This window comes from Centruroides vittatus, unplaced genomic scaffold, assembly GCF_030686945.1.
Source record: "Centruroides vittatus isolate TY-2023 unplaced genomic scaffold, ASM3068694v2 contig_134, whole genome shotgun sequence".
Classification (NCBI taxonomy): Eukaryota; Metazoa; Arthropoda; class Arachnida; order Scorpiones; family Buthidae; genus Centruroides; species Centruroides vittatus.
The window spans coordinates 892,179-916,916 of NW_027120852.1; the positions used below are offsets into that span (position 1 = coordinate 892,179).

Genomic DNA, 24,738 nt, shown 5'->3' on the forward strand with positions numbered 1-24,738 from the left:
CTCGAACGTGGACGTGCTTACTCTTAACATCTGAGTCTCAAAAGCTCGTTTGATTTGTGTTTTATCAATAAAAGGGTTCCGACTATCAAACGAGCCAATCAATGAGACGGTTTAACACAACGCTGTGGTCGACTAGAGGTTAATTTAAATTAATTAAGCGTAACTAGTCCACGTCTGTAGAATCGTTGTCTTTGTTGGATGCAGTCCTTCACCGGACACAAAGCTATCGTAATCGGTTCCAAAATGGTCTCGGTTAATGGATGGTGAAGAACGGAACGATGTATCGATTAGTTGAAGAATACACTTCGATAATACATAATCTTTTTTGGCAATCTCCCAACCCGCACTTAATCTTTTATAAAGTATTAAATTCGAGTTTTCCGTTGCGAACTTTTAATATTTAAAACAAAAAGTTATTAAATTCATTGGTTAATTGAAGACGAATAAGGCGAAAAGTGGATCTGCTATCGGATGTCGAAAGCAAACGCGACACGAGATCCACGTAAAGAGAAGAACGGAAAATGCAGAGATAAATAATTTCATTACCATTACGATTTGTGCACTTGTATTATAATTTATTCTATCGAAATAATATATTGAAAATCGCTAAGATTTTTAATAGCAGCTAAACACGAGATTAAAAATATGTAAAGCAAAGGAACTAAATTAACTTATGTTTGCATCGAGTCTGAAATCCCCGACGAAAGACTTAATTATGTCATTTATGCCGAGTAGTCTGTATGAAAGATAAGTAGGCTAATGTAATTTGGAATAAAATAGTCGTCCCTTCCTTTATCATTCTAACGACTATTTTTTGTACACTTAAACACGATATCGCTCTTAGTCTAAATAATCAACTAAAAATGAATATAATAACTCGAGTTAAATACTTGGCACACCCTTTACTGTGCTACGCTTAACTTTGTGATTCTACCGAGATAACGTGCCAAGTGTTTAAGTCGAGATATTATATTCATTATACGATGAATTATTTAACTCGAGAACGATACAATGTTTAAGTATAAAAATACCTTTTGTCAGTACGATCGAAGGGCGAGACGAGGATTTACTAAAGTACAGTACTTAATTCTTTCGTATAGTTGACACGGCATTCTATTTACTAATTACAGCAAATGATAGACTTATAGTGGATGCATTCGTCTTACGCCGTAAACGCTTTCTCTATTGATTGTGGCTTCTGATGATGATAATATCATTTCATGCCTAAAAAATATAATCTGTAGCCATATCTTTAGTTTAATTATTTGTCTCGCGTAGCGTTTTCCATCCCGGGACATTACGGAAACGTGCTTACCACAAAATATCTTTTTTGTTTGACGGAGTAGTGTGCGAAGATGCCGGAGGCACAATGGTCGAGGGGCAGTGATACGACATTCTTTATTTGAAAGGGTTGCAGACCTCAGATCTTTCACGAAAGAGGGCAAGAGCACACCTACGGCTATGTGAAGTATGCGAGAAAAATCTGTAATCGCTGTCGAATATAATAAAAAAAACTTTTGATCAGCAACTTTTTTCTGAGTTTTAAATTAGCAATTTAGTTTAAAAGAAGTTACACGATTCAAGATTTTCTACCCCACGCCTGCCATTTTTAATTCTTTACAGACTTTGACTAAATTTGCATTTATAGTGCTAAAATACGTACAGTAGTGCTTTAAATTGAAAATTAATTATTAAAAAAATAAGCAACGAGTTGCCTAACTTTCCCGGTGTGAAGTCCCAAAAACGGGTTAACATTAATTATTTATATTAGAAGATTGTTAAAACGAATGTAGAAAATCGTCCATTGTTAAAAGGGACAAAAACCGATCAAAGATCGGATTCGACGCGTTAGTCATTTGAAACCGCGACGCATGAAAAAAAAGGAGAAAGATGTCGAAAGGCAAAAAGGGCCTAATGTAAAATAAAATGCAATAATTGTAATGAGTAATGATTGTAGACGAATGTCCTCCAGTATAGATGGACCTTTGACAAGTCGCTCGTATACGAAATTTAGATCATTAAAATTAGGAAAAAGGGAAAAGTTAATTATGAAAAGGAACATCTCATCAAAGCATTAAATTTCAAAAATCTCTCAGACTAGACAACAATAGGGAAAATATGAGCGCAAGTTTCAAAGTTCCATCAATTCTTTCCAACCTGAGTAAACGGAGGGTGTCGAGTAGATTTGTCGAGGCGGTTCTTTCTCGTGACTCGAACAGGGGTCGTTTGTCGCTTGGAAACAAGCGAGGGACCAATCGAGAAACGAGAAAGGAGGGACGTAGAGCCAATCAACACGCACAATTCGAAAAAGGGAGATCGAGATAATCGCCGAGCGAGGAAGAAGAGAGGTCTTTTCCCTTCTACGCGCGGAGAGGCCGGACAAAAACTGTGAATCCGCTAACGGCTAATGCGCGCACAAAGACAATTTATTTTTCCTGCATCGTGCCGATCTGCTAATTAGTGCCACTAAGGACAGACCACCAGTGACCAGAAGCGAACATCTCCACCTGTTGCTGCCCCGGGGCCTACAGTAGAAGACGTCGGGAAAACGCCGAGGTGACTGAGACCTTTCGAAAAATTTCATCGTTCGTGAAGAAGTCTGTACTAGGTGTAAGTTTCTTTGCGTCTAAATAAACGACTTTTTGTGAGACACTTGTTGTCTGTGTCACCTCCCTCACACCCACACGCGAACGACCCTAGACCATCCTGTCGCGGGATTAACGATCCTCCCCTAAAGGTCGGCGGACTTACACCGGCAACAGTTACAATTGCGTATGATGCCATCCGTTACGATATTTTATTTTAAAAATTTTTTATATTTTTAATTATTATAAAAGGGCAAAAAGCTTAAATTTGAGAGTAGGGACGGGGTTTATAAAAAAAAGAGACTATAATAAAGATTCTAATTAATTACAGTAATTAATATCAATAGTTCTTAATTTAAATAGATTCTCCGTCGCCCGTGCTAAATAACGAAAATGAGCGTCAGGATGATTTAAATTCCCTGCAAAAAAAAAACAATCATAAATTTACGCCTAATTCAATGTTTTAAATTAAAGCGCAGTTTACATGAAACGCGAAAGCGAAAAGAACGAAGAGAGCAGACGAGGCGAGCGACGCGAATTTCGTTCACGATGCAAGCGGGTGGCCGGTTGCAGTTTCGCACTTTTACAGATAGTTGGCTACTAAAAAATCGATATACCGGATTTACTCGAATATCGAACGACCTGGAGCGCTGGAACAATACATCCGGCACACGAGTTGCCTAAACTAACCACCAGGCGGCGGCCATTCGGAGAACATAGCGAAAGAGGCTGAAATCTCCATATTAACCATCAGACAAGACAAAACAAGATGACCTCGCATATAGAACGAGGCGATACTTTAAAGATCAAAATAAAGAAAAATAGTTTTGTTAACACAATTCTAATTTTATTTCGTTTAATCGCGAGTAAAGCATCAAATGAACGCAAATGCACGCGTTGTCCGGCAAAAATTACTGGCATTTTAAACTTGGAGGAAAACTCTTGTAAAATCGACGACATAATTTGTCGACGTAAAGCCGGACAATCGGGAGCCCTTTCTTGCCAATTGTCGACGGTCGAATCCACTCTCCGTCGATTGCGCTTCCGAGTTTCTCGAATTCCGATTTCCGAATAATCGTCCGTTTTCACCCGGGAATGGATGAAAACTTATATCGGGCTCCCGCGTGATTTCGGAATTTCGATTCGAAAGCTTTGCTTTTCCTATTGCTATTCGTCTTTACTGCCGACAATATACGAGAAGGATCGAAACGACCCAGATAAAATACTTGTTTTTAAATACGAGAGGGTAAGCATCCGGTAAAAAGTGCCGATACGCGGTTCACAAAAATTATTTGCAAAAACGCAAAGAACCTTTCGATTTTGATGCTGTGATAAATGAATAAAAACCTCGTCTTATATGCGAGTAAATACGGTATACAGAAGTTTCCACGTTGACGTTCTTCCTTTTGTTTACTGTGTTGGGTAGGCTTATCGAAATTTAATTATATACTAGTATTATTTCAATATAAATCTTTTAAATTATTGAATGCCGTTTTTTCCTGTTGCCAGCCGGAAACTCTAGTTGAGACGAAAACGTTGATCTTTGATCTCATTACTAACACGCCCTAGCTGTCGCTAGTCTCATTGGTCGACACGAAAATTTTTAACTGGCTCGGCTTTGTTACGTTATGCGCCCCTCGTGTCTAGTGTCAATCGCGCTTAATTTTACATCTTTTGTTATTCATAAATATTTATTTCATATTCGGCGCGCCATCGAACAGAACAAACCGCAAACTCGAAGCACGACGCGACGGTGAGAAAGTTTCGGGAAGAAAGCGGATGACGTGGACGACGAGTCTGCGCACCGATTTTAATTATAACGGCAACGTGGCGTCATTCGTGGCTCGGATAGTTTCTTTTCGGTGTCCATTATATAGTTTTACCGATGAAAATTTAAACGTTGTGAATGTCCAGCATACGTTCTTAAGACAACGAGAACTTTTTGCAATCGAATAGTTCTCGATTCTTGCATTCAAATACTCCCGTCTTGAAATTACTTTGGATTAAGCCTAGTAATTAATATCTTTATACACTTTACCGTATGTAAAACTAATTTTATTATAAAAAAACGGACGTAACTGTCTAGTGTAATTTAAAGATTTAAAAAGGAAACAAAATAAAAACCTGCCAAAAAGGAAAAAGAATTCGATATTGCGAGATTTCAGTTTACACGGGATTTATATGTACTGTACATGTAAGCGATAGAAAAATATTTTGAAATATGTGATTAAGCAGCAATTTGAAAAAATTGTAGACCCGCAAATTCTCACCGTCCTCCGTCCACCCGTCATTTCTCGATCTCGAGAACGGAGTTAGATAGACGAAAGACGAAACCAGATATGGAAACCAGGCGGGCAAGAGGCCCCGATTAACTGTATATGAATTTCCGATGCGAGTCAGAAGACACATTATTTCAATTCGAAAAGTTTCCCCCGTTGATAGATGACCGGCAGACTCTGTTTCTAACGGAAAAGTATGATGTACGGGAGCGAGACATCACAGTACTAATTTGAATTGGAGAGCAGTGGCGGATTTAGCGCTCGAGAGGCCCCTAGTCGCAATTCAATTTTGAGGCCCCCTCTAAATATTTTCACTACCCCTACACCCTGCAGTGCGCATTCTACGAGCACGTTTTTCACTCTGATAAGCAGTATCCCCGTGGTCCAAAAAAAGTGAAACGTAGGGAAATAACATTGAAAATTAACCGATATAAAATTACAACCGCCTGGCTGTATTTAAAAGGTTACTGACGTTCAGATTGTATTAATTATGAAAATTCAAACTTATTGGTACAAGAATTATTTAGTTTCGATAGGCAAGTTTTAAAAATAAAGAAAAATCCGTGGATATAAAAAAATAATTTATATATCGAAGAACGCATTGTTTCTAATTACTGCTATTATCTGTACTTTAACAAAACGTAATTTTATTAATGAAAAATACGAAAAGCCATTTTGTTAATGCCTAGGATAAAATGATCTCGAGTACGATTTTGTAAATAATTTCGAATCTTTCGTATTATTTTATTACGTTTTTATTTCTTTTGTAATTAAGCTTAGTTCACCTTAAGCCGTGGAAGTCGGCCACGGTTACCAGATAAACTGTAGGAGCTGCTATCGTTCTAGGGACGGACAACTCCCGATAGGACGGCGTACCGGTCGTCCGGTAGGCTAAATTGGCCAGAGTCGCGTTAGCGAGTGTGTATTTTAAAGGGGTTTTTGTATCTTTTTAGTTATTTCGGTTTTACTTTTTGAGTTTTTTGTAAAACACGATGGTCGATTGGGCTTTAGATCGTCGGCTTTTACGAAGAGGCGCGTGAATGGGTGATTTCTAGCCAGTGGGTTGTGAAAATGTCGGGCACAGAGTGGCTATAACGGCAAAAGTTGTACATTTTTCTGCGAGCGATGTAAAAATGTACAACAGCAAGATGGAGAAACCAGATATTCGGCAAGAAAGTTGTCCCGCTTACATTAAATTAGTAACCATAACAACATTTTGGATAATTTTCTGTAAATATCGCTAGTAAACTGGATATTGAAATCTATATTTATTTATTTAACTTTTATTGTTCTAACACGAACAGTTTCATTTAAAAAGTCACGTCTAACTTTTGCTTTCTTATCCATTTCATCGGTTAAAAGTACTATTACTCTCTTTAAAGATTATTTTCTCCCTTTCGTTTTCTCCGCCATCGATACAGATTCCAACAAGGAAAATGTTTTTAACGCAGTGTGTAGAATGTTTTTATTATTGCGTACATTCCTCTTAAGTCATATTGAATATTAAAATGTCTTTAAAAGAAAATTGAAATTAAAAAAGACTACAGTTTTTTGAAAACTTACGAATCAGTTTAGGAAAGCTTCGAGTAAAAATATTAATACAGTTAAACTGTTTTATATGAAAATCGCATTTTTATCGATTAATTAATAATACAATTAATTTATATTACTTTTGTAAGAATTTAAGTTATTTTAATTGAATTTACAATATATATATATATATTTTGCAAAAGATTCTTAATGTTTTTTGAAAATCATTTATCACCTTTTTTTAATATTAAAAAATGTAAAATAAAACAATTACTCTCCGGGAAGGATAAAATGTGTGCGTTTTTAAAGTAACGAAGACTTTAAAGGATAAATAAATAACTTTTTTATTTAAAAAGTAAAAATCAATCCAGCAATTTTAGACCGTATTAAGCATAGCTTTTTGTCGTTTATTCGGAAGCGTAGCCCTGCAATTTTGAAAAAGATTTAAGAGTTCCCTTTTTTGAATTTAATTATATTCGGAAAGGTTTTAATTTATATTTAGAAGTCGAGTTACGTCATCAGTTTTATATACGTTTTATATACGCTCGACCCACTTTTATTCCGAATCCTAACGGCAGCCCCCCTAGTGAGCAAAAGTGGCTCTAGGCAGAAAATTTTGCTCCGCTTCCAACCAGTTTATCTCGTAGTAATTGTGGAAGTCGGCATTACAGAAAGTAGCCCAACTTCGTCGGTTTTTGTGTGTTTCAGATTATGCGTGAAAGACGCGTAGATTAACGGCCGGATGGCCGAGCGGTCAAGGTGGCAGCCTACCGCTCTGGGGGACCCGGAATCGAATCCGAACGGGTCGAATAATCCCCAGGAATTTTTCGGGGGTGGTCCGTTCGGATATGTCGGGCCCCGTCCCTCACCACCCGGTCGCCCCATTGTGGGCCTGGCCGAACCCATAATGGACCTACTAAAAGAGGCCCTCTTAGTGCCCACATGGCGGAAAGAGTTTAAAAATAAAAGACGCGTAGATAGTGTAGGAGAGAAACTTCTAGAAAGAGGTTTTGAAAAAAGAAGTGATGGGAACGAAAGTGTTAGGGAAAAGAAAGCGTTAGAGTTAGAATGGAAAGATGGGAGACATAAAGAGTGCTTTCGTTTCCTCAGAAATGTGGAGTTAAAATATTAATATAAACATTAGTAAATGTTTAAAAGAAGAAAGCGTTTTCAGAGTAGAACCTCAAAGGCCCCCCAGCATCCCTATCACGGACGACAGAAAAGGGACCCATTAGGTTTCTCAATAGAGATGTTGAGGCGCAAGTACAAACGTTAAACTTGTACGGCAAGCAGAAGTACACGTTTGACGTTTTAAGTCCAAGTAAAAGACCTTGCGGCGCTCGTTCGCAACATCGCGTGACTCGGTGAATGTCGAGCGCTGACTCACGGGAAATTTGTTGAAAAAATGGCGATACGTTTAACATCGAGGGTTACCAGCGAAGGTAAATAAACAAATTAAACTGCTTAAAAGTATTTATAGAGTGTTTAATAACACTAAATATTTATTTTTAATTCTCCGAATAAACCTACCTTAAGATAAGTTATTATGAAGACAAATATATGCAAATTCTATAGGCACTTCGCATCACTCGCTAAAAAATTGAATAATTAAGTAATTACTGGATTAAAGTCTTCTGTTTCTTCACAATATTATTCGTAAATGCTTAAAGAATCATTATTTTAATAAAATACATCATAATTTTAACCCTAAACACAAAAAAATGAAGAAGTTTAAACCCATCTACTCGCCATACTAGACGTAGCGAACGCCATTATCGACCGTCTAGAATTGCCAGATGGCGGCGCTCGTCCGTCCGCCGTTCACGTTTTGGGCCGAATACGCGCTCCTCAACCTCTCGAATAATATTTTAAGCGCTGCTGGGTCCTCAAAGTTGAAGGAAAAAACTAATTTCATTCTGTAACGTTGGGTACACGGCACCACTAAAACTATTCCCTCGGCCCCCTTAGAGTCGGCGCCTACAATTTCTATATTCTTTATATTAATGTTTTAACTTTTTCTTTTCTTCCTCATCAGTTTTGTCTTCGAGTTAAGTCTTGTCTTTTATTTTTGAATTTAGTTTTTGTTCTTCAATTTAAACATTTATTTTTTCTACGTAGCTTTCTGGTCTTTCTTGTTTTTTTTTAATTCATTTCTTTTTTGCGTTGGCATTTTTCTGCTTTGGAGAAGCGATGTCGTCTGGCGTTTTCTTCTTTTAGGCCTTTTTCCGTGAATGGATACGAACTGCTCGTAACTATAAAAGAGACGGCACGAATTACGGTTTGGGAATTATCTTTTTCTACGTCTCGGACCGACATTCGGCAAATATTTTGGCCCAAGGCGAATATTCGGCATTCGACAGACGGCCGATGCGTGAACGCGCCCACAGGCTAGCCTGTATTATGGATCTCGTTTCAAATTATAAAAGATCGTAATTTATAAGAGCTCCCGACAGACGACAAAGTGGAAGGAATCAAATACCCCTGGACCCGAGTGATCGTCTTCGAGTTTTTTAAATTCTTTCCGTCCTGTGGGCACTAAGAGGGCCTCTTTTAGCAAGCTCATTATGGGTTCGGCCAGGATCGCAATGGGACGGCCGGGTGATAAGGGACGGGGCCCGACATATCCGGGCGGACTACCCCTCCAAAAAATAACTGGGAATTTTCGATCCCGGGAGCTCAGAGCTTCTTACTTCCGGGTAATGCAGCCGTCCGGAGAGTCTTTCTCCAATATGTTTAGAATGGAAGGGAGAAGGATTATAATTATTATAGAATCACAGAGTAGGAGCTCTCCGCCACTTTTAAATAATAAATAAATAACGGTTGAAGTTTAGCATTTATATTAAAACACAGATACCTTCCGCGTATAATTGAATTAAACGCCACAAAAACCACGTTACTCCGCATTTTTGCTGCCATGTTTTACTGTCAGAAATCTTATCGTTTTTATTATCATAAATTTAATTCCATTAATATTTGTTGAACCGTTTTGTTTATTTGAAATTTTACGTAATTATGTAGGTATCGGCACTTTTTGTAAGAGCTGTCCGTGTTACCAATTGATGGGGACGTAGCTTGATGATGGTCGAGAACCGTTTTGTTTTAGCTCCATTTTTCATATTTTGAGATTTTAACATACAGGGTATTATACCATTTCTCTATTTCCATATTCACTCCAATTTATTTCGACTTGTCTTCGCTATCTACTCTACTTAAGTAAAAAGAAACTTGTTTCGTTTTATTCTCTTAAACTTTTCTGTAACCGAGATAAAGCAAATACTGTAATTTTTATCCGCAATTTTTTTGGTTGAATGTAAATTTTTTGGGGTAATCATCTTTAATTAAAGAGGGGACGTTTGTTTTGTTCATTCAACAAAAGTGTTATTTTTATCTGTCTTTGAAATTATTAATGGTTAAAACGTCTTGGTAAACAACAGGCTATTTTCTTTTTTTTTAAATGAAAATGGCAATTTTGTTAAATAATTTGATTGTTGAATGTAATGAATTAAATAATTTGAAATAAATAAATAAACAAATAATAGAAAATCGGAGTGTTTATTTTTTGTTATTTACGATAACTTTTCTGTACTATTGAAAAAAACACACTTTCTGAAAATAGAAAAGAAAACACAGGAGTCCATTTGAAACTTTGGGGTGGCTTAATTTTTAAGAAATCGAAAAGGCCTCTGGAAACGAAATAACATTTTTAATTCGACGCATATTTTACGAGATATTTGTCAGCGACATTTTAAACGGATCCCCGGTATAAGAAACATTATATGCGAGGGATTACCTTTACTAATTTTCTTGTAGTTTATTTTTTTTAATTCTTTCCGCCCTGTGGGCACTGAGAGGTCGTCTTTTAGAAACCCATTATGGGTTCGGCTAGGCCCACAATGGGACGACCGGGTGGTGAGGGACGGGGCCCGACATATCTGAACGGACTACCCCCCGAAAAATTCCTGAGGATTATTCGACCCGTTCGGATTTGATCCCGAGTCCCCCAGAGCGGTAGGCGGTCACCTTGACCGCTCGGCCATTCGGCCGTCCATTTTCTTGTAATATCGTGTGTATACAGCAAGGAGTTATGTACCGTACGTAGATACATAGTATCGTTTATATCTGTTTTTTCTGCAGTAAAGTGAATTTTACTTTATAAAATGTTTGGATTTCGGAAGAAGTATCCGAGGAAATCAAAATTTATCCGTTCTCATTGCCTCGTAGATTGTTCTGGTTGTACGATTTACAAAAATGCAGAAAAGGGCTTTGGTAAAAGTTCAAGCTTTCAAGTCGATTCTATAAAACATGTTCGTAATTTCTACGAAAACTTATAAACGTCGTTGTATATATAACTTATATCAGAGTCAATAGATAATCCATTGATTGCTTATATACAGTCCCAACGTGAGGGAGGAAAACGTTGGTGTAGCAACGGGGCCAGATCCCTTATGGGAGCAACAAAATCTTTTTTTTTTAATTGAATTTCTTTGTTTCTAAGCAAGGACGCATCACCGTAGAGGAGGAAATATGGAAAAGTTGTTCCTAAATATAAAGATTGGCAGTTCCAGTTGAGTCGTCGAGGCGAGGCAAGCGGTGTTGTTCCAAGCCTTTGTAAAAAAGGTACTAAAAAGAGTACTAGATAACAAAAATGGTACTAAGTTTTCTTTAAAAAATCGATCAGTAATGTGGGATAGTATTTTTTTAAAAATTGATATTAATATCGATAATACGACATAAGTACGTGCGTAATCGACACATTAAGTGAAAATGATATATCGGCTAATGCAAGCATTACTTTGACCGTAAACTGCCGAATGTATGTATATATTATATATTTTTTAAATATATACTTATAATTTATTAAATTTCTATTTATTAAAATATATATAGTGCTATATGTAACACACAAAATTCATACAGGCTAAATTTATATATTTTGTAAGAATGCTATTATTCCTCAACAACAATCAAATGAACTAAATGTTGATATGTCGAAACAAAAGTGTGAACACGAAGTACTAAACCAGGCCTGGCCAACCCGCGGCCCGCATGTGGCCCGTCACGTTAAATTGTGTGGCCCGCTAAGCGATATTATATATCTATTAAAACTTTTGTTTCCCGTTATGTGTATACTAAAACAATTAAATAAATGAAAATTTGCATGTGTCATTGTTATAATGCGTAAGTGCGAGTACGAATTCTTGGTATAACAATAAAATCTTATTCGTTTTGTATTTGTTTTACTTTTTTAAAAGCATGCTTACCTAAATTGTGGCCCGCCGTAATTTTACGCGTGGTCAAAGTGGCCCGCGAAACAATTTGGGTTGGCCAGGCCTGTACTAAACTTTAAAATTATCACATTGAAAAATCACTGGCAAGATCGTCATTATTAGAATCTTCCTCACTAGAATGTTTATGGTTGAAGCGGATGATGGTTTCCAAGTGTAACATTTTATCGTTGTTGCTTTTAAGTAGCTTCTTTGCTAATAACAATGCTTCTTCACAGGAATCGGTAAGAACTAAATTTTATAGATTAGTTTTTATTAAATTTAATTGCGAAAAAATACGTTCAACTGCTGCACTCGAATGAGGAAGGAATAAAAAAATCTATTTACTGCTAAAGTAAAGTAAAAAAAAAATAGAAATATAGAATAAAAATGATTGTTTTGAAAGGTACTAAATTGAAAGGAAACGTATTTGGATTTCATGAATGGTAGTAGGAAAATAGTGTTGGTATGTTGGTACTGGGACGAGTAAAAAGGTACTAGATTAGTACAAAAATACTAGGTGAACAACACTGGAGGCAAGTGGAGAAATGTGGTTGGGGGAAGGGCCGAGGCAGTGGCGTAGCGAACATAACTGGCGCCCGACACTTTATTGGCGCCTCTCTCCCCCTCCAGAAACACATATAGTTTGTCTTGGAGACCATTTGGGCGCCCCTCTGCGAGTGGCGCCCGTGGCACGATACACCCCCTTGCACCCCCTAGCTACGCCACTGGGCCGAGGTGCCCGGAAGTTTTACCGGGGTCTCTGCTGTCTTTCCACAGGACTGCTTATATGTGCCACGAAAGAACACTCGCCAGATATACAGTGTAAAATACAGTAATACCTCGGTTATCTTTGGTTTCGGTTTTCGTCGGATTTTTCCGCGAAAAATTCGTCTCGGTTTTCGTCGGAGTGCCCACGTGACCTCGCCGCTAATTTTGCGAAAACAAAGTGCGATCCACGCGTTTTCCTGCTGTGTGCCGTCGTTTCTCGTCGTGTGATTACCCCGCGCGTCTAGCCAAACAATTTCATTGCTTTCCTTTCTTTTTAGCTCCATCATGGGATTAAAGAAAGTTTCTAGAGCCAGCAGCCTTTCGAATGCCATGTTAAATGTTCATTTATTCTTTACATTAGTCTTTTATATTCATTTTATATTAATTTCTTCTTGTTTTTAGTATCAAACACCACATTTATTCTCATAAAATGTGTTTTGGTATGTATTTTGGACTGTCTAAAACGAATTAAATGGATTTATATTGATTCGTATGGTAATAATTGTCTCGGTCTTCGTCGGTTTCGGATTTCGCCGATTCTTTTCGAACGGATCATAGACGATAACCGAGGTATCGCTGCACATAATAATTGCGAAATTTAGAATCGAAAGAGAAATAGAACGTCAGATTTAGAAAGTCAATAAGAATTGAAAGCCATCGGAACATTTGTTGCAAAAACTCAATAGACTTAATATATAGAAAAAGTCAACAATAAATGGAAGGAACGTTGATCGAAGAATGACAAGGGAAATGGATCTCCGATAGTGGAAAGTTTCTACTTTGATCCATCGATTGGAGTTTAGAAGGTTAAAACTCGAAACACTAGAAACGAACAAATGGAGGGACGCCATAGGCCCAGTGGCGGATTACTACCACCCGGGCTCCTAGGCTGAGACAAGGAGGTTATACCGTAACCTCCTTGGGTTGAGATTTAGATAGACTCCTCTGACCTTGTCCCCTGTCCCGAACAGAATAAAGTGATATTAAGTTAAGTTACATATCAAACTATTTGTTTTCTTTTTTTCTGTCGGAACCCTTCTCTTCCGGGCCTCCAGGCTTAAGCCTACTCGTAATATATGATCTACGCAGCATAGCGTAACTTGTACGATTTATATACGGTATGATGGCGATTATGTCGCTGGATCTAAGGAGATAAGATATTGCTCGGCGGATATCTTCTTATTCCAGAAATTAAAAAAGATTTAATACAATTTAGAGCATCTTAGATATCCAAAAACCACTAGGGAATGCTTTGTCTACGTTTCCGTTAAAATCTCTGCGGGCAAACACCTGTTTCTTTTATACACAGTAGTTGAGGATTACGGGTCTCCTGGGAATTGGTTATTGTAAAGACGAAAGAAAATCGTCTTCGGTAGGCTGACAACCCTATAAGCGTGTTTTTATCCGTCGACCAGTTTCCGTTGAACCTAAATGACTTCTTTTACCGAGTTTTCGTGTCCTCTCGTTTTCCAGTTCGTCATCTCTAACAGAAACAACTGGTCGAGTGGTCTACATCTCGATTAAAGAAACTAACGGGTCGTCGATAATGCCGTTTGCTAACGAATGTACGAAGCTTTCTCTAGAAACGACGTAAATAGAAAGTGATGACGTGAAAATATAGCCGAACAACCTGCATTTGGTTATCTACACGAAACATATCTATCTGTAAAATAGTTTTACGTTAAGGTTCGCTGCTGTTTAATGAAACGTAAATAATAAAATATTCTTTACAAAACTTCCGTATTAAATCGTACAATTTAATTATTACCAACTTAAAAATTTATACTAATTGTGGGCCCCGGGGCGGATAGTGTTGCGGTCTTGTATGTCAGAGATTTCTATAGCATTAACTCCCGAAACACAAAAACAATCGGCATTATATAGAATACTAGCTGACCCGGCCACGCGTTGTTGTGGCTCAAAATGTATCTATTATAAATGTGTAACACTTCCCCCGTGGGGGAATTTCAAAAAATCCTTTCTTAGTGTACGGTACATTCTCTTGACGTCACCCTATTAAAACGACTTAAATACGCAAAAAACCGCGTGTAAAATAGTATAAATAGAAGCCGAGTTCTTCACGGTAAGCCTTAATCCCGTCCATCTCCCTCCCGTAAGGAGAATTTCGACATGTATATTATATAAAAACACGTGCATATTCGAATGCAACGTTGTGTCAAAATTTCAAAGGAATCGGTAGGAACAAACAAACGTTGTATTTTATTTATACAGATAAGTAGAAAATGATCTGCTTACGTCCATTCTCACAGAAAAGCGTAATGCCTTACAGAAAAGCAAACTTAGGTCGTCTGAAGTTAGCGCCATCTGTTGGACATAAAAGCCTTAATCCATATATAAATATATTTTTGAAAGGGGGGAAATGGTGATCTTCACATATGCCACAAACCTTCGCGGGAATGTATTAAACAACTTCCCGAAGTTTCGTGGCAATCGGATAAATGGTGTGGTAATGCATGAAGGACAAACACACACACAGACATACATTCGTTTTTATATATATATAGATATGTAGAAGTTCCGTATACATTTTTACATACACCGAGATTAATTAATTATACAATTGACCGTAATCGTTTCTTCGTCCGACTGTACAGTTTATAAACGAACGGCGAAAATTCTGCATCCCGTCGGGATCGGCAGGGGGCGCCGAAATGGCGGCGGGCCGGCGCAGGCGCGTTGGGTTGCAGTCACAGACTTGGCGACATGTTCGAGACGAGTGTCGAGTTTCGCCTTCGATTCTTTAGCATTAAACTAGTTTTAATCGACAAATTGGTGGTTGATCGCATTTGATACGAAGTGAAATCGTCCGCCGATCGATGTTTTTCGGTTGATCAGTCGGAACGACGTGGTTACATTTTGTTTTCGTGAGAAATAAAAGGAAAGGAGGAGTAGGCTTAAAGCTTTAATAGCCGAAAAAAAGGTTAAAATGGAAAATTCTTCGACGGTAAGACGATCGAATTGTTGTTATAGTTAATTCGAATCGTAATTCCTTTTTTGTAATTGCACAAATGACATGTTTATTTGTTCCATTTACTAAAAAATAGAACGAACGTTTGTTGTGTTTCTGTTACGCTCGACGAAAAAAATAGCACGAAAACAACCATAAACACGTTCGCACGTTGCGTAAACAGCGCATTTTATGAATGTCATTACCGGGTTTCGATACTTTTCCTTCCTCTCCCTGCCTACAAATACGCAACGAATACGTGAAAACTCACTTTTTTCACATCGAAAACGTGTACCTTTCACTCGCGCTTTGGCGGCAAAACAAAGTTTGAATCTCAAATTTCCTAATATTTAAAATAATTGAGCTTGTGCTTTGTTTACGTTTGTGGCAACCAAAGACGTGCGGAAATTACAATTGTTTCGGCGTGTGTCGTTGGTCCGTTGCAGTAAAGATGCTTTGGTACCGTGGCACTTGCCGAAACAAGAACGCTTTTGGGTATCTTCTTTTTTTGGTTTTGTGATGCTAAATTTGACAGAATTATACAAATAAAAGGTAGTTTTGTCTTCTCGTAAATGTCTGGTTTGATTTTGCCAGAAAATATTTCTCTAAATTTTATTTAGACTTAGACTTAATCGATGTTTATAAAATGCACCACCGACGGTAGATTTATGAAATGTAGATATGTTGTTAAATTTTGCTTGTGAAACTTAATTTCTTTATTGCAAATAGTATTTTAATACTTTCAAAGAGATTTAATGCTTATTTTCCAATCGTGGTCGACGAAAATGTCGACGGTTAAACTGCGACGTGATTGTTTATTGTACTCGATTCGAGGCGAAATTTTTTTCGAGGATGGTCTTGCCGCGTAACTTTGAGGATGTGATGTTTGCAAAGTATTGAAATTTAATTTGTCGTGTTAAATTTTTTTAAGACGGTCGGTTTTTACCGTTTGTCTTTTTTCGAAACATCTATGCTTTCTCTTTCAGTTATATTCCTGGCTTCGCTTAAAGTAAAATTTGATGTTTGTGGTGGATTGCATTCCGAGTCGATTTGCTCTTCGGTGGAGGAGACGAATGCAAGGTTCGTATTGGCCTGCAGCCGGAGTGAAGATGGTGTTAAACGAAACCTTGTCTTTCTTTATATTTCCGAATACGACAAAAGTTTCGACGGTTTATTTTTTATATTAAATGGATCCGTCTTCAAACTGTATTGCAGTAAATTTCGTTTATTATCCGTGTACTCCCAAATCTTTTAGATCCGAAAGTTGGTCGATAAATGAGATGTCGTTTGGATTACGGTATCGAAATGTAATTGGCGGCGAATGTTAAATTTAAACGGAATAAAAGAACGAGAAAAATAGGTGATGCGTATCGTAATTAGAATCGAAACGTCACATTTTGAACGGTGATAATTTTCCTAAATTACTATTATCTGTGTGCTCTCTTTGTTCGATATGTTAAAAGGTGATTAAATTTAAAAGGTTAATGATAGCTTGTTCTGTTAAGTTTAATGTGTGTAATAATCATTCGTTGCATAAAAATATATGTCTCCTTAGCACAGTTCTGAAGTTTTAAATTTTTGATGTCTGGGTTATAAATGATCTGTTGTTTTCATTTATAAATTTAATTATTTTCTAACTTGCATTTTGTTAAAATTGATAACTGATTTAATATTTTCTATTTGTTTGTTAAATCATAATTGAGACAATTAGCTATCTTAATTGGGAAGTCATAGTGCTCCTATAGTGCATTGTCCACTTACCGTACAGGTAATACAAGTTTGACTTAATAGATGTTATATATTTTTTGTTATTTGTCTTCCTTACTCCAGAGTTTGCTTAATGTTTTTTTCTCCCATTAAAAGCATGGGGATGACCCTAGCAAATCAAATAGTTGGGGATGGTGGCAGTAATGCTACTTTTTTCCTGTTTAAGGATTGTGAGAGATGGAGGTTTTGTGTTCATTGTTCAAATACCTACATGCTATTTTTAGGAATTAAATTTACATTATTTACACCACATTCTTTTTTAGAAATTAAGATACATGTATAATTTTAGAAAATTATTGACTTCTTTCAATAAATCAATTAAAATAAAAGATACTATACATTGTATCTTATATTTTATTATAGATATTATCTTTCATCTATATTAGAAGAATTAGAATGTCATTCATTGAAATCATATAAGTTGCTAGCTTTTCTCAGATTATTTTTATGGTAAAAAGAAATAAAGGAAGTAATTTGATACTAAAGATAAGCAGAACTAATCTCTTAAATACTAATAATTATAAGCCAGATAATTAGTTGAAATCCTAAGACATAAATTAGATAGTTTTCTAGTGATTATATAATTTTATGCAGATTTTTGATAATTTTATAACATAACCACAAGTCCTGTTTATTGTGTACTTTTTTAACTTTGCTTTTTGTTATATATTTTCTTTGCTTGTAATAAAAAAATTATAATTTTGAAGCTTAAATATCTTGTCTATTACTCAAATTTAAATAGTATTCAAATTTTTACTGGAATGTCACTAAGAGAATAGTATTCTATGTTTCTAGAAATAACTTTGTAAGGTAACTTGTACAGGTTGACATTCAAAAATCCGGCAACCTCCGGACTGAGGAATGCCGGAATTTTTATGGTTATATATGCTGTATGTATTTAACAGAAAATGACTACCTGTATAATTCTTTAAAGAAAGAAAATTAAACACTAAATGAAAAGCAAATGAAATTTTAATGTTTATCGACTATATAAAACAGTTCTACAGAATTTTAGTTAGGCGTCTCCAGAAAACAGTGGCGCACCAATGCGATAAATTTGAAAATGCTTTCCAAAATCCATGCTGGAAATCTGAAGGAATCAGATTATTGAAGGCGGGATTTTTGAATGTCAACCCGTAATCAATTTGTACAATTCTAAGTGTTTTTCCTGCATTTTCCTTCTAATTTAAATGCTTAGGTAAAGAATTAGTAAACAATTAAAATTTCTGCAAAGAATATCAATTTAAGTTGGAACATTTCATTTACTTTCTAGATATGAAAATAAGCTTGTTTTTTAATATGCATATGCAGACCATCTGTTCAAAATTATAGAATGATCCACATATATTGAGCTTTTAAATATCCTGTTAATACAAGAAAAAGTGTAGATAAATTGGAGAGTAACTTTCAAAATAAACTTTTTAAAAGTGTTTTTAATTTGAAAAGAACATTAAAATATGGAGATGCATACAAAGTTTGTAGTGTGTCTGAGTTTATAATAAACCATAAACATTTTTGCTCAACACAAAATATCAAAGTAACTTGTTAAAACCATGCAAACACTTTTACAAAATAAATATTGCAACTGACATAACATTTTAGAAACAAACTATGAATTGAAACACTAGTTTTGTCCTTCCTTGCAATACAAATAGAGTAGTAATTATGCATTGTTGCACAGGTATAGCAATTAGAAAGTTGCTTTAATGGGTAGAACTGGCGATGAATGTTTAATAAAAAGTATTCGAAGAAAGTTAAAAGATCTTGAATAAAAATAAGTTAAATGTTTTAGGAATTAGAGCAGTCTTATTAATGAAAATAACTTTTCCTTTCTGTATTAGCTAATTTTATATCATTATGCAGTATTGTGAACTTTAGAAGAAATATGGCAATAGTTATCATTCTTTTTTTCTTAAACTAGTATAATTCTTTGTCATACTGGACATATTTAAGTTACAAACTTCAAAATAATAAACTTTAATTCACTTAAAATGTTGGGTTGTAACTTGAAACATCTTTAATTTGATAAAATGTGGAAATGTAAAAGGTACCTACAAGCATTCAATGGAAAACTCAATTATTGTCAATAGTGTTTTTCCCTTATATGCCACATTATTAACAGTATTATTAGGATTCAAGAAAAGTGTTGTTCTAGTTATAGGTGAAAAACAAAAATTTACACTTTGCATACTTTTGCAGAATTCTTCATTTTAGTTAATTTTGCATATGTTGTTGAATTGAAATTAAATTTATATGGTAAAATTGAATGACAAGAATATCTAGGAATTTCCTTAAAAGTAAAGGTGATTAACAAGTAGTGTTGCCACCTTTTCAAAATTGCCGACCCAGACGGCAGGTCGGGTTTGTTCAAACAAAAGTCTCCGACGCACGCACGATGTTATTTTACCATGCAAAGAATAACGTGCACGTCAGTTCTAAACGAGTTAGGGACTTGTGTGGGAGCAACTTAAACGACAAGAAATAACTTATAACTTAGCCGTGAAGAGCCAAGAGGAAAAAAGAATAAAGGTCGACGGGGGTTCCGACGTACGTCGGACGTCGGCATAAGATGGCAAATTAAGTTTCGGCGAGGGTGAAGTCTTTTGCTGTTAAAAATAAATTTGTAAATTTATAAAAATATTTGCTAGTACTTTGTTTCATCATAATTTCACAATTTCTACAAAATTCCAGACAAAATTAATAGTTAACCCAGACAATGAATTAAAAACCAGACTGGGTGAAAACCGGCCTGGTGGCAACACTATTAACAACAGACATTTGGACATTGAGGGATGCACATTTTATGTATTGTATTAGAATTAATGATTGTGTTTCATTTGATTCACAAAATCACATATAGCCTATATGTGATTTTAAGAATTTAGTATTTATATTAATGCTTTAACTTGTTGATAATTATCTAAATTTTTATTGATATTATTGGAATTTTTCCCAATTTTACAGTTTAAATTTTTATTAACCATTTTTAATATATGGTTAATGTTAATAAAATGTAATTTAAATATGAAATTAGTGAAATTTATTAAACTTTCTTTTGTAAATTTCTCAGAAGTTGACAGTTTTAAGCTGGTAAATTGCATATATATTTAACATGAATCTATAAATACTAATTTTATATTAAACACTAATAATAATTTATTCAAATACACATTTGGGTTGTTGTACATCATGTCACTTTGTGTTGTACCAATATTGTAGTTTATATTAACCGTTTTAAAATATATATGAATTTTCTTGTTGCTTTTCTTCATTTACTGACACATGCAGATATTTAATTTACATTATCCTCTAGTGAAAGTTTAAGTAAAGCATTTTGTTAAATCAATAAACAAGAAAGAAAAAGCAACAAAAATTTAATATATGTTCTTGTTTGTGATATATTTGTGTATTTTTTTCTTATACTAATGTTTTTTTTTCCTTCTCTTCTTAACATTATATTACTTCAAAATTGTTTGTTTACATTGACATGATGTTTATTGATTACTAAATCCATGTAAAATTTTTTTAAACTATGTATATTACATTTAGTTGATAAAACTTCCAGAATTTAGTAAAAATACATTGTCAATTCTTTATTAATACATAAAATGAATATCTACTTGCCTTAACCTAATGACCAGTGTTCTATACTTGTAAATGTTTTCGAAGCCCCTTCAGGGCTCTTCCTCGGGCATCTGCGTACAATTTCCTGCAAGCTGGCTGTTAAAATTCGAACACTATTTGAACGGTGTTCTATTTAGGATGCTATATGCGCATGCATTCCAGAACCTTTAAACATCGAACAGTATGATGCGTATCAAACTGCGCATGCGTTCTATGTTAATTCTGTTTGTAAAATTAAATGCTATGCCCAATAAGACCTGCCACACCATTGAAAGGGACATCTCCTCTTTAAAATTAATGCATGTTGTTCTGCATCTAGCTTTAAATATTTCCATTGCCTCCAACCATTTGATGTGTTTCAAATGCGGGGTGGTGAGGATAATATGTGCTCTTGTGAAGTCCGCCGTAATGTCCGGGTCCGTCGCATAAGTTGAGAGGGCCATTGTACATCTATTATGCTGTATGTATATGTTCTTTTATTCTGACTCCCATTGAATGTTTGGTGGAGTCAACATAGACCAGTTCTTTATCCCATCTGTTGTCTCTGGTGGGGATGCTATAAATTCCTGGTAGTCTGTCTTGGTTAGGATGGTCTTTTCCATTTCGTAGTATGCTGAAAATGGATGGGCATCTCCTGTATGCTATATTTACTCGATGTTTCTTGGTGATTGCAGTATATATTGATTTTAAATGGGGGTTAAAAGTGAGGGGGATCCTCTCTTTATTCTCTTCCTGTTTATGTTTTGGTATTTCCATCAGACTAGTGAATGTTTCTTGTTCCCATCTATGGCATTCACATAAACAATGTATAAGGTTGGTGTAACCGTGAGCTATGGCTATCTCTTCTATATTTCTTAATTCTTGTGTTAGTGCTTGTGTAGTGGAAGAACGCTTGAATGCTCTCGTAATCAAGGCTCTGAAAGCTGCTATTTTGTATGGAAACAGATCACATGAACCAATAGGAATACACATGGAGATAGCATTTGGTTTACGATAGACCGATGTGTGTATGTCCGTCCCTTCAATTACGATATCTATGTCCAAGAAGTGGACCCTGGTGGGGCTGTGCTGTTTCACTTCAATGAACAGACTATAAGGATTGTCATTCATTGCATCGATGAACTGTGTCAGATTCGGTGCTGTCCACCATAAGATGATGATGTCATTTATGTATCTTCTGTACAGGAGTTTATTGAAGAGGAAGCCCAGTAGGATGCTGTTTTCTAATAGCCTGATCACCATTTTCAGGGGTCCCCAGAAACCAGACTGCCCATGGGAACACCTCTATTCTGTGTGTAAACAATCCCATTAAATTGAAATACCAAACTATAACATATCAAGTGTGCCAATTCAAGTGTGTGTTGGTGCATAACTTATCCACTTTAGTAAACAGGATGTCCCTGATAGCTCAAAATCAAGGTGGTAACTTTATTGATGGATACAATGATCGAAAGTCCAAGACCGCAGCGTACATGGGGGAGGCAATCTCTTTAAGTTGTTCTAATAGTTCCCCTGGGTTGGATATGGTAAATTGGTAACCTTCCAAGTGAGTATTAAGCATATTATGTGTGGCTTTCTCCAACTTACATGTGGGAGCTCTAGCCTTGTCTACCACAGGATGTAGTTGTTGCCGTTGCTTGTGGGTTTTGGCAAAGGTGAATAATCTGGGGACATCAGGAGCATCCATGATAATGCCTTTTCATATCCAGCTTTTTGGCTAGCTTTGTATTGGCAAAACATTTAACCCTGGAATGTAACTTATCTATCCAGTTTTCTGTTCATCTTCATTGAGACTGCTTTCATTTTGTCTGTATTTAAAATTTAAGGTATGTATGTTTTACTATTGAATTTACAAAAAGCTTTGGATCACAGGGGCCTGACAGAGAAGGAGTGTTGAGACAACAGAATGGAGGAGAAAAGTTTGGGCACAGGCATTATTAACCTAATGATAGATAGATTTACCTTTTTTTTTTTGTTTATATTTTGTGACAGAATCAAATAATCTCTTGATTTGTTTAGAAATAAATATATAACAAGTTACAACAAGGAAAATTTTATTTAACATTTTAAATTTACTCATTCTAAGTTAACATGGTAAATAGTTTTTTATTACCTAAGAAAATATAGGTATGAGTGTTTAATTTTCTTTTGTTATATTATGCATATTATTATTTCATTAAAAATTAACTTCATGTAAGATCATTCATCTTAAAAAATATGGATCATTCTAGAATGGAGTCTTGCAGTGTACTTTATTTAAATACAGGGTGAGGCATGGGAACTTCCTTATTTTAAAAAATCATAAAACAAAAAGTATTGGAGATATCAATTTAATTCTTTTCTCTTTACATAGAGGTACATTTAAAGTTTTATTTCATTAGGTTTTGAAAATGATATCTTGAAGGTGGCCTCCATTCTGGTCAATACATTTGGAGAGTCAAAATCAGAAGTTTCGGTCCACTTTGTCCAGCATGTCTGTGTCTATGTTGGCAATAGCAGCACAAATGTTGTTCTTCAGCTCACCTCTTCTTATGTGGATATCTTAAATCCTTGGTGTATACCAAGGATTTAAGATATTCGCATAAGAAGAGGTATCATATCCTTGGTGTATACCAAGGATTTAAGATATTCGCATAAGAAGAGGTATCATATCCTTGGTGTATACCAAGGATTTAAGATATCCCCATAAGAAAAAATTGCAGGGGTCTAAATCTTGCGAGCGTGTTGGCCACTGAAGATTGCCCCTCAAACAAATTAGATGTTCGGGTAAGTATTCATGCAAGAGAGTCATTGATGTTCTTGCCGTGTGAGCCGTGGTGCCATCTTGTTGGAATCACACATCCCTCACATTCATTTCTTCAAGTTTGGGAAGAAAAAACTCCTCAATTATTTGGGACATAATGCTTGGAAGTGATTGTAATTGCCCTATCTTTCTCTTCAAAAAACCATGGGTCAATAATGCCAATTCTGGATAATACACACCAAATAGTCACACATTCTGTATGCAGGGGCTGCTCATGAAATTCTCGGGGGTTTGTGCCACTCCAATATCGCATGTTTTGTTTATTCATACATCCTGACAGATGAAAATGTGCTTTGTCGCTGAAGAACACGAGGGCGTCATGAAGCAGGTTTTCAATCAAAGCTTCACATGTATTTTTTTTGTGAAACAAAATCGTGTGGATTAAGTTGTTGCACCACTGCCAGTTTGTATGGATCAAATCTCAGGTCTTCATGAGGAATTTGTCTCATTGTGCATTCAGAAATTCTAAGCGCAGCTGCATGTTTGCATGCAGATCGCTTAGGGATTTCAAAATTGTCAGCTTTACTCTCTCAATGTTTTCTGGTGTCCTGGTTTCTTTTTCTACACACTACCAGTATTCATAAATGTGTTCACCCACTGAACAATTGATTTTCAATCAGGAACATGACCTGCAGGTGCGATATTAAAGTGTTTCCTGAATGCACGCTGGGTTGCAATGACCAAATGGCTGTTGGAAAAGTAAGTCGCCACGGTGAACGTGCACACCTCTCTCATCCACTGCATGATTGTTACTAAAGTAACTGTTCAAAAAACATTAGGCCTTGCCCTTTTGAATGCGCTCAACCCTACTCTCCAAAGAGTAACGGCTGCTGTGTGGTGCGCATTTCAAATAAGAAAGTTTCCCTGTTGCATCCTGTACTTTCCAATCATTATTTCTTGGTTTTATAATTTACCAGTATTTACTATAGAAAGTTGTATTATTTCTTGGTTTTATAATTTACAAAATTACATAATTTATAAATTTTAAGTTGAATACTTGTTTGTTTTTAACATGTATAGATTTTAATATTATGAATGAGATAAAGTTTAGAATGTGCATGTGTGTGCTGCTGCTACAGTGAGTTCAAAAACGGCTTCAAAAATAGCAAAAAAATAAAGTTTTATAGATTATAAAATTAATACAAGT

At 35.8% G+C, this 24,738-nt stretch overlaps 1 protein-coding gene across 1 annotated transcript in view; it reads left to right on the forward strand.

Moving 5' to 3' along the window:
• Positions 1 to 15,120: 15,120 nt before the first annotated feature.
• The window catches only part of LOC136990773 (protein AF-9-like), a 74,078-nt gene continuing 64,460 nt past the window's right edge, over positions 15,121 to 24,738 (forward strand). Inside the window, 1 exon segment of the mRNA XM_067289209.1 lies at positions 15,121 to 15,394. Within this exon segment, the coding sequence (XP_067145310.1) occupies positions 15,377 to 15,394 (18 nt within the window). The 5' untranslated portion in view covers positions 15,121 to 15,376.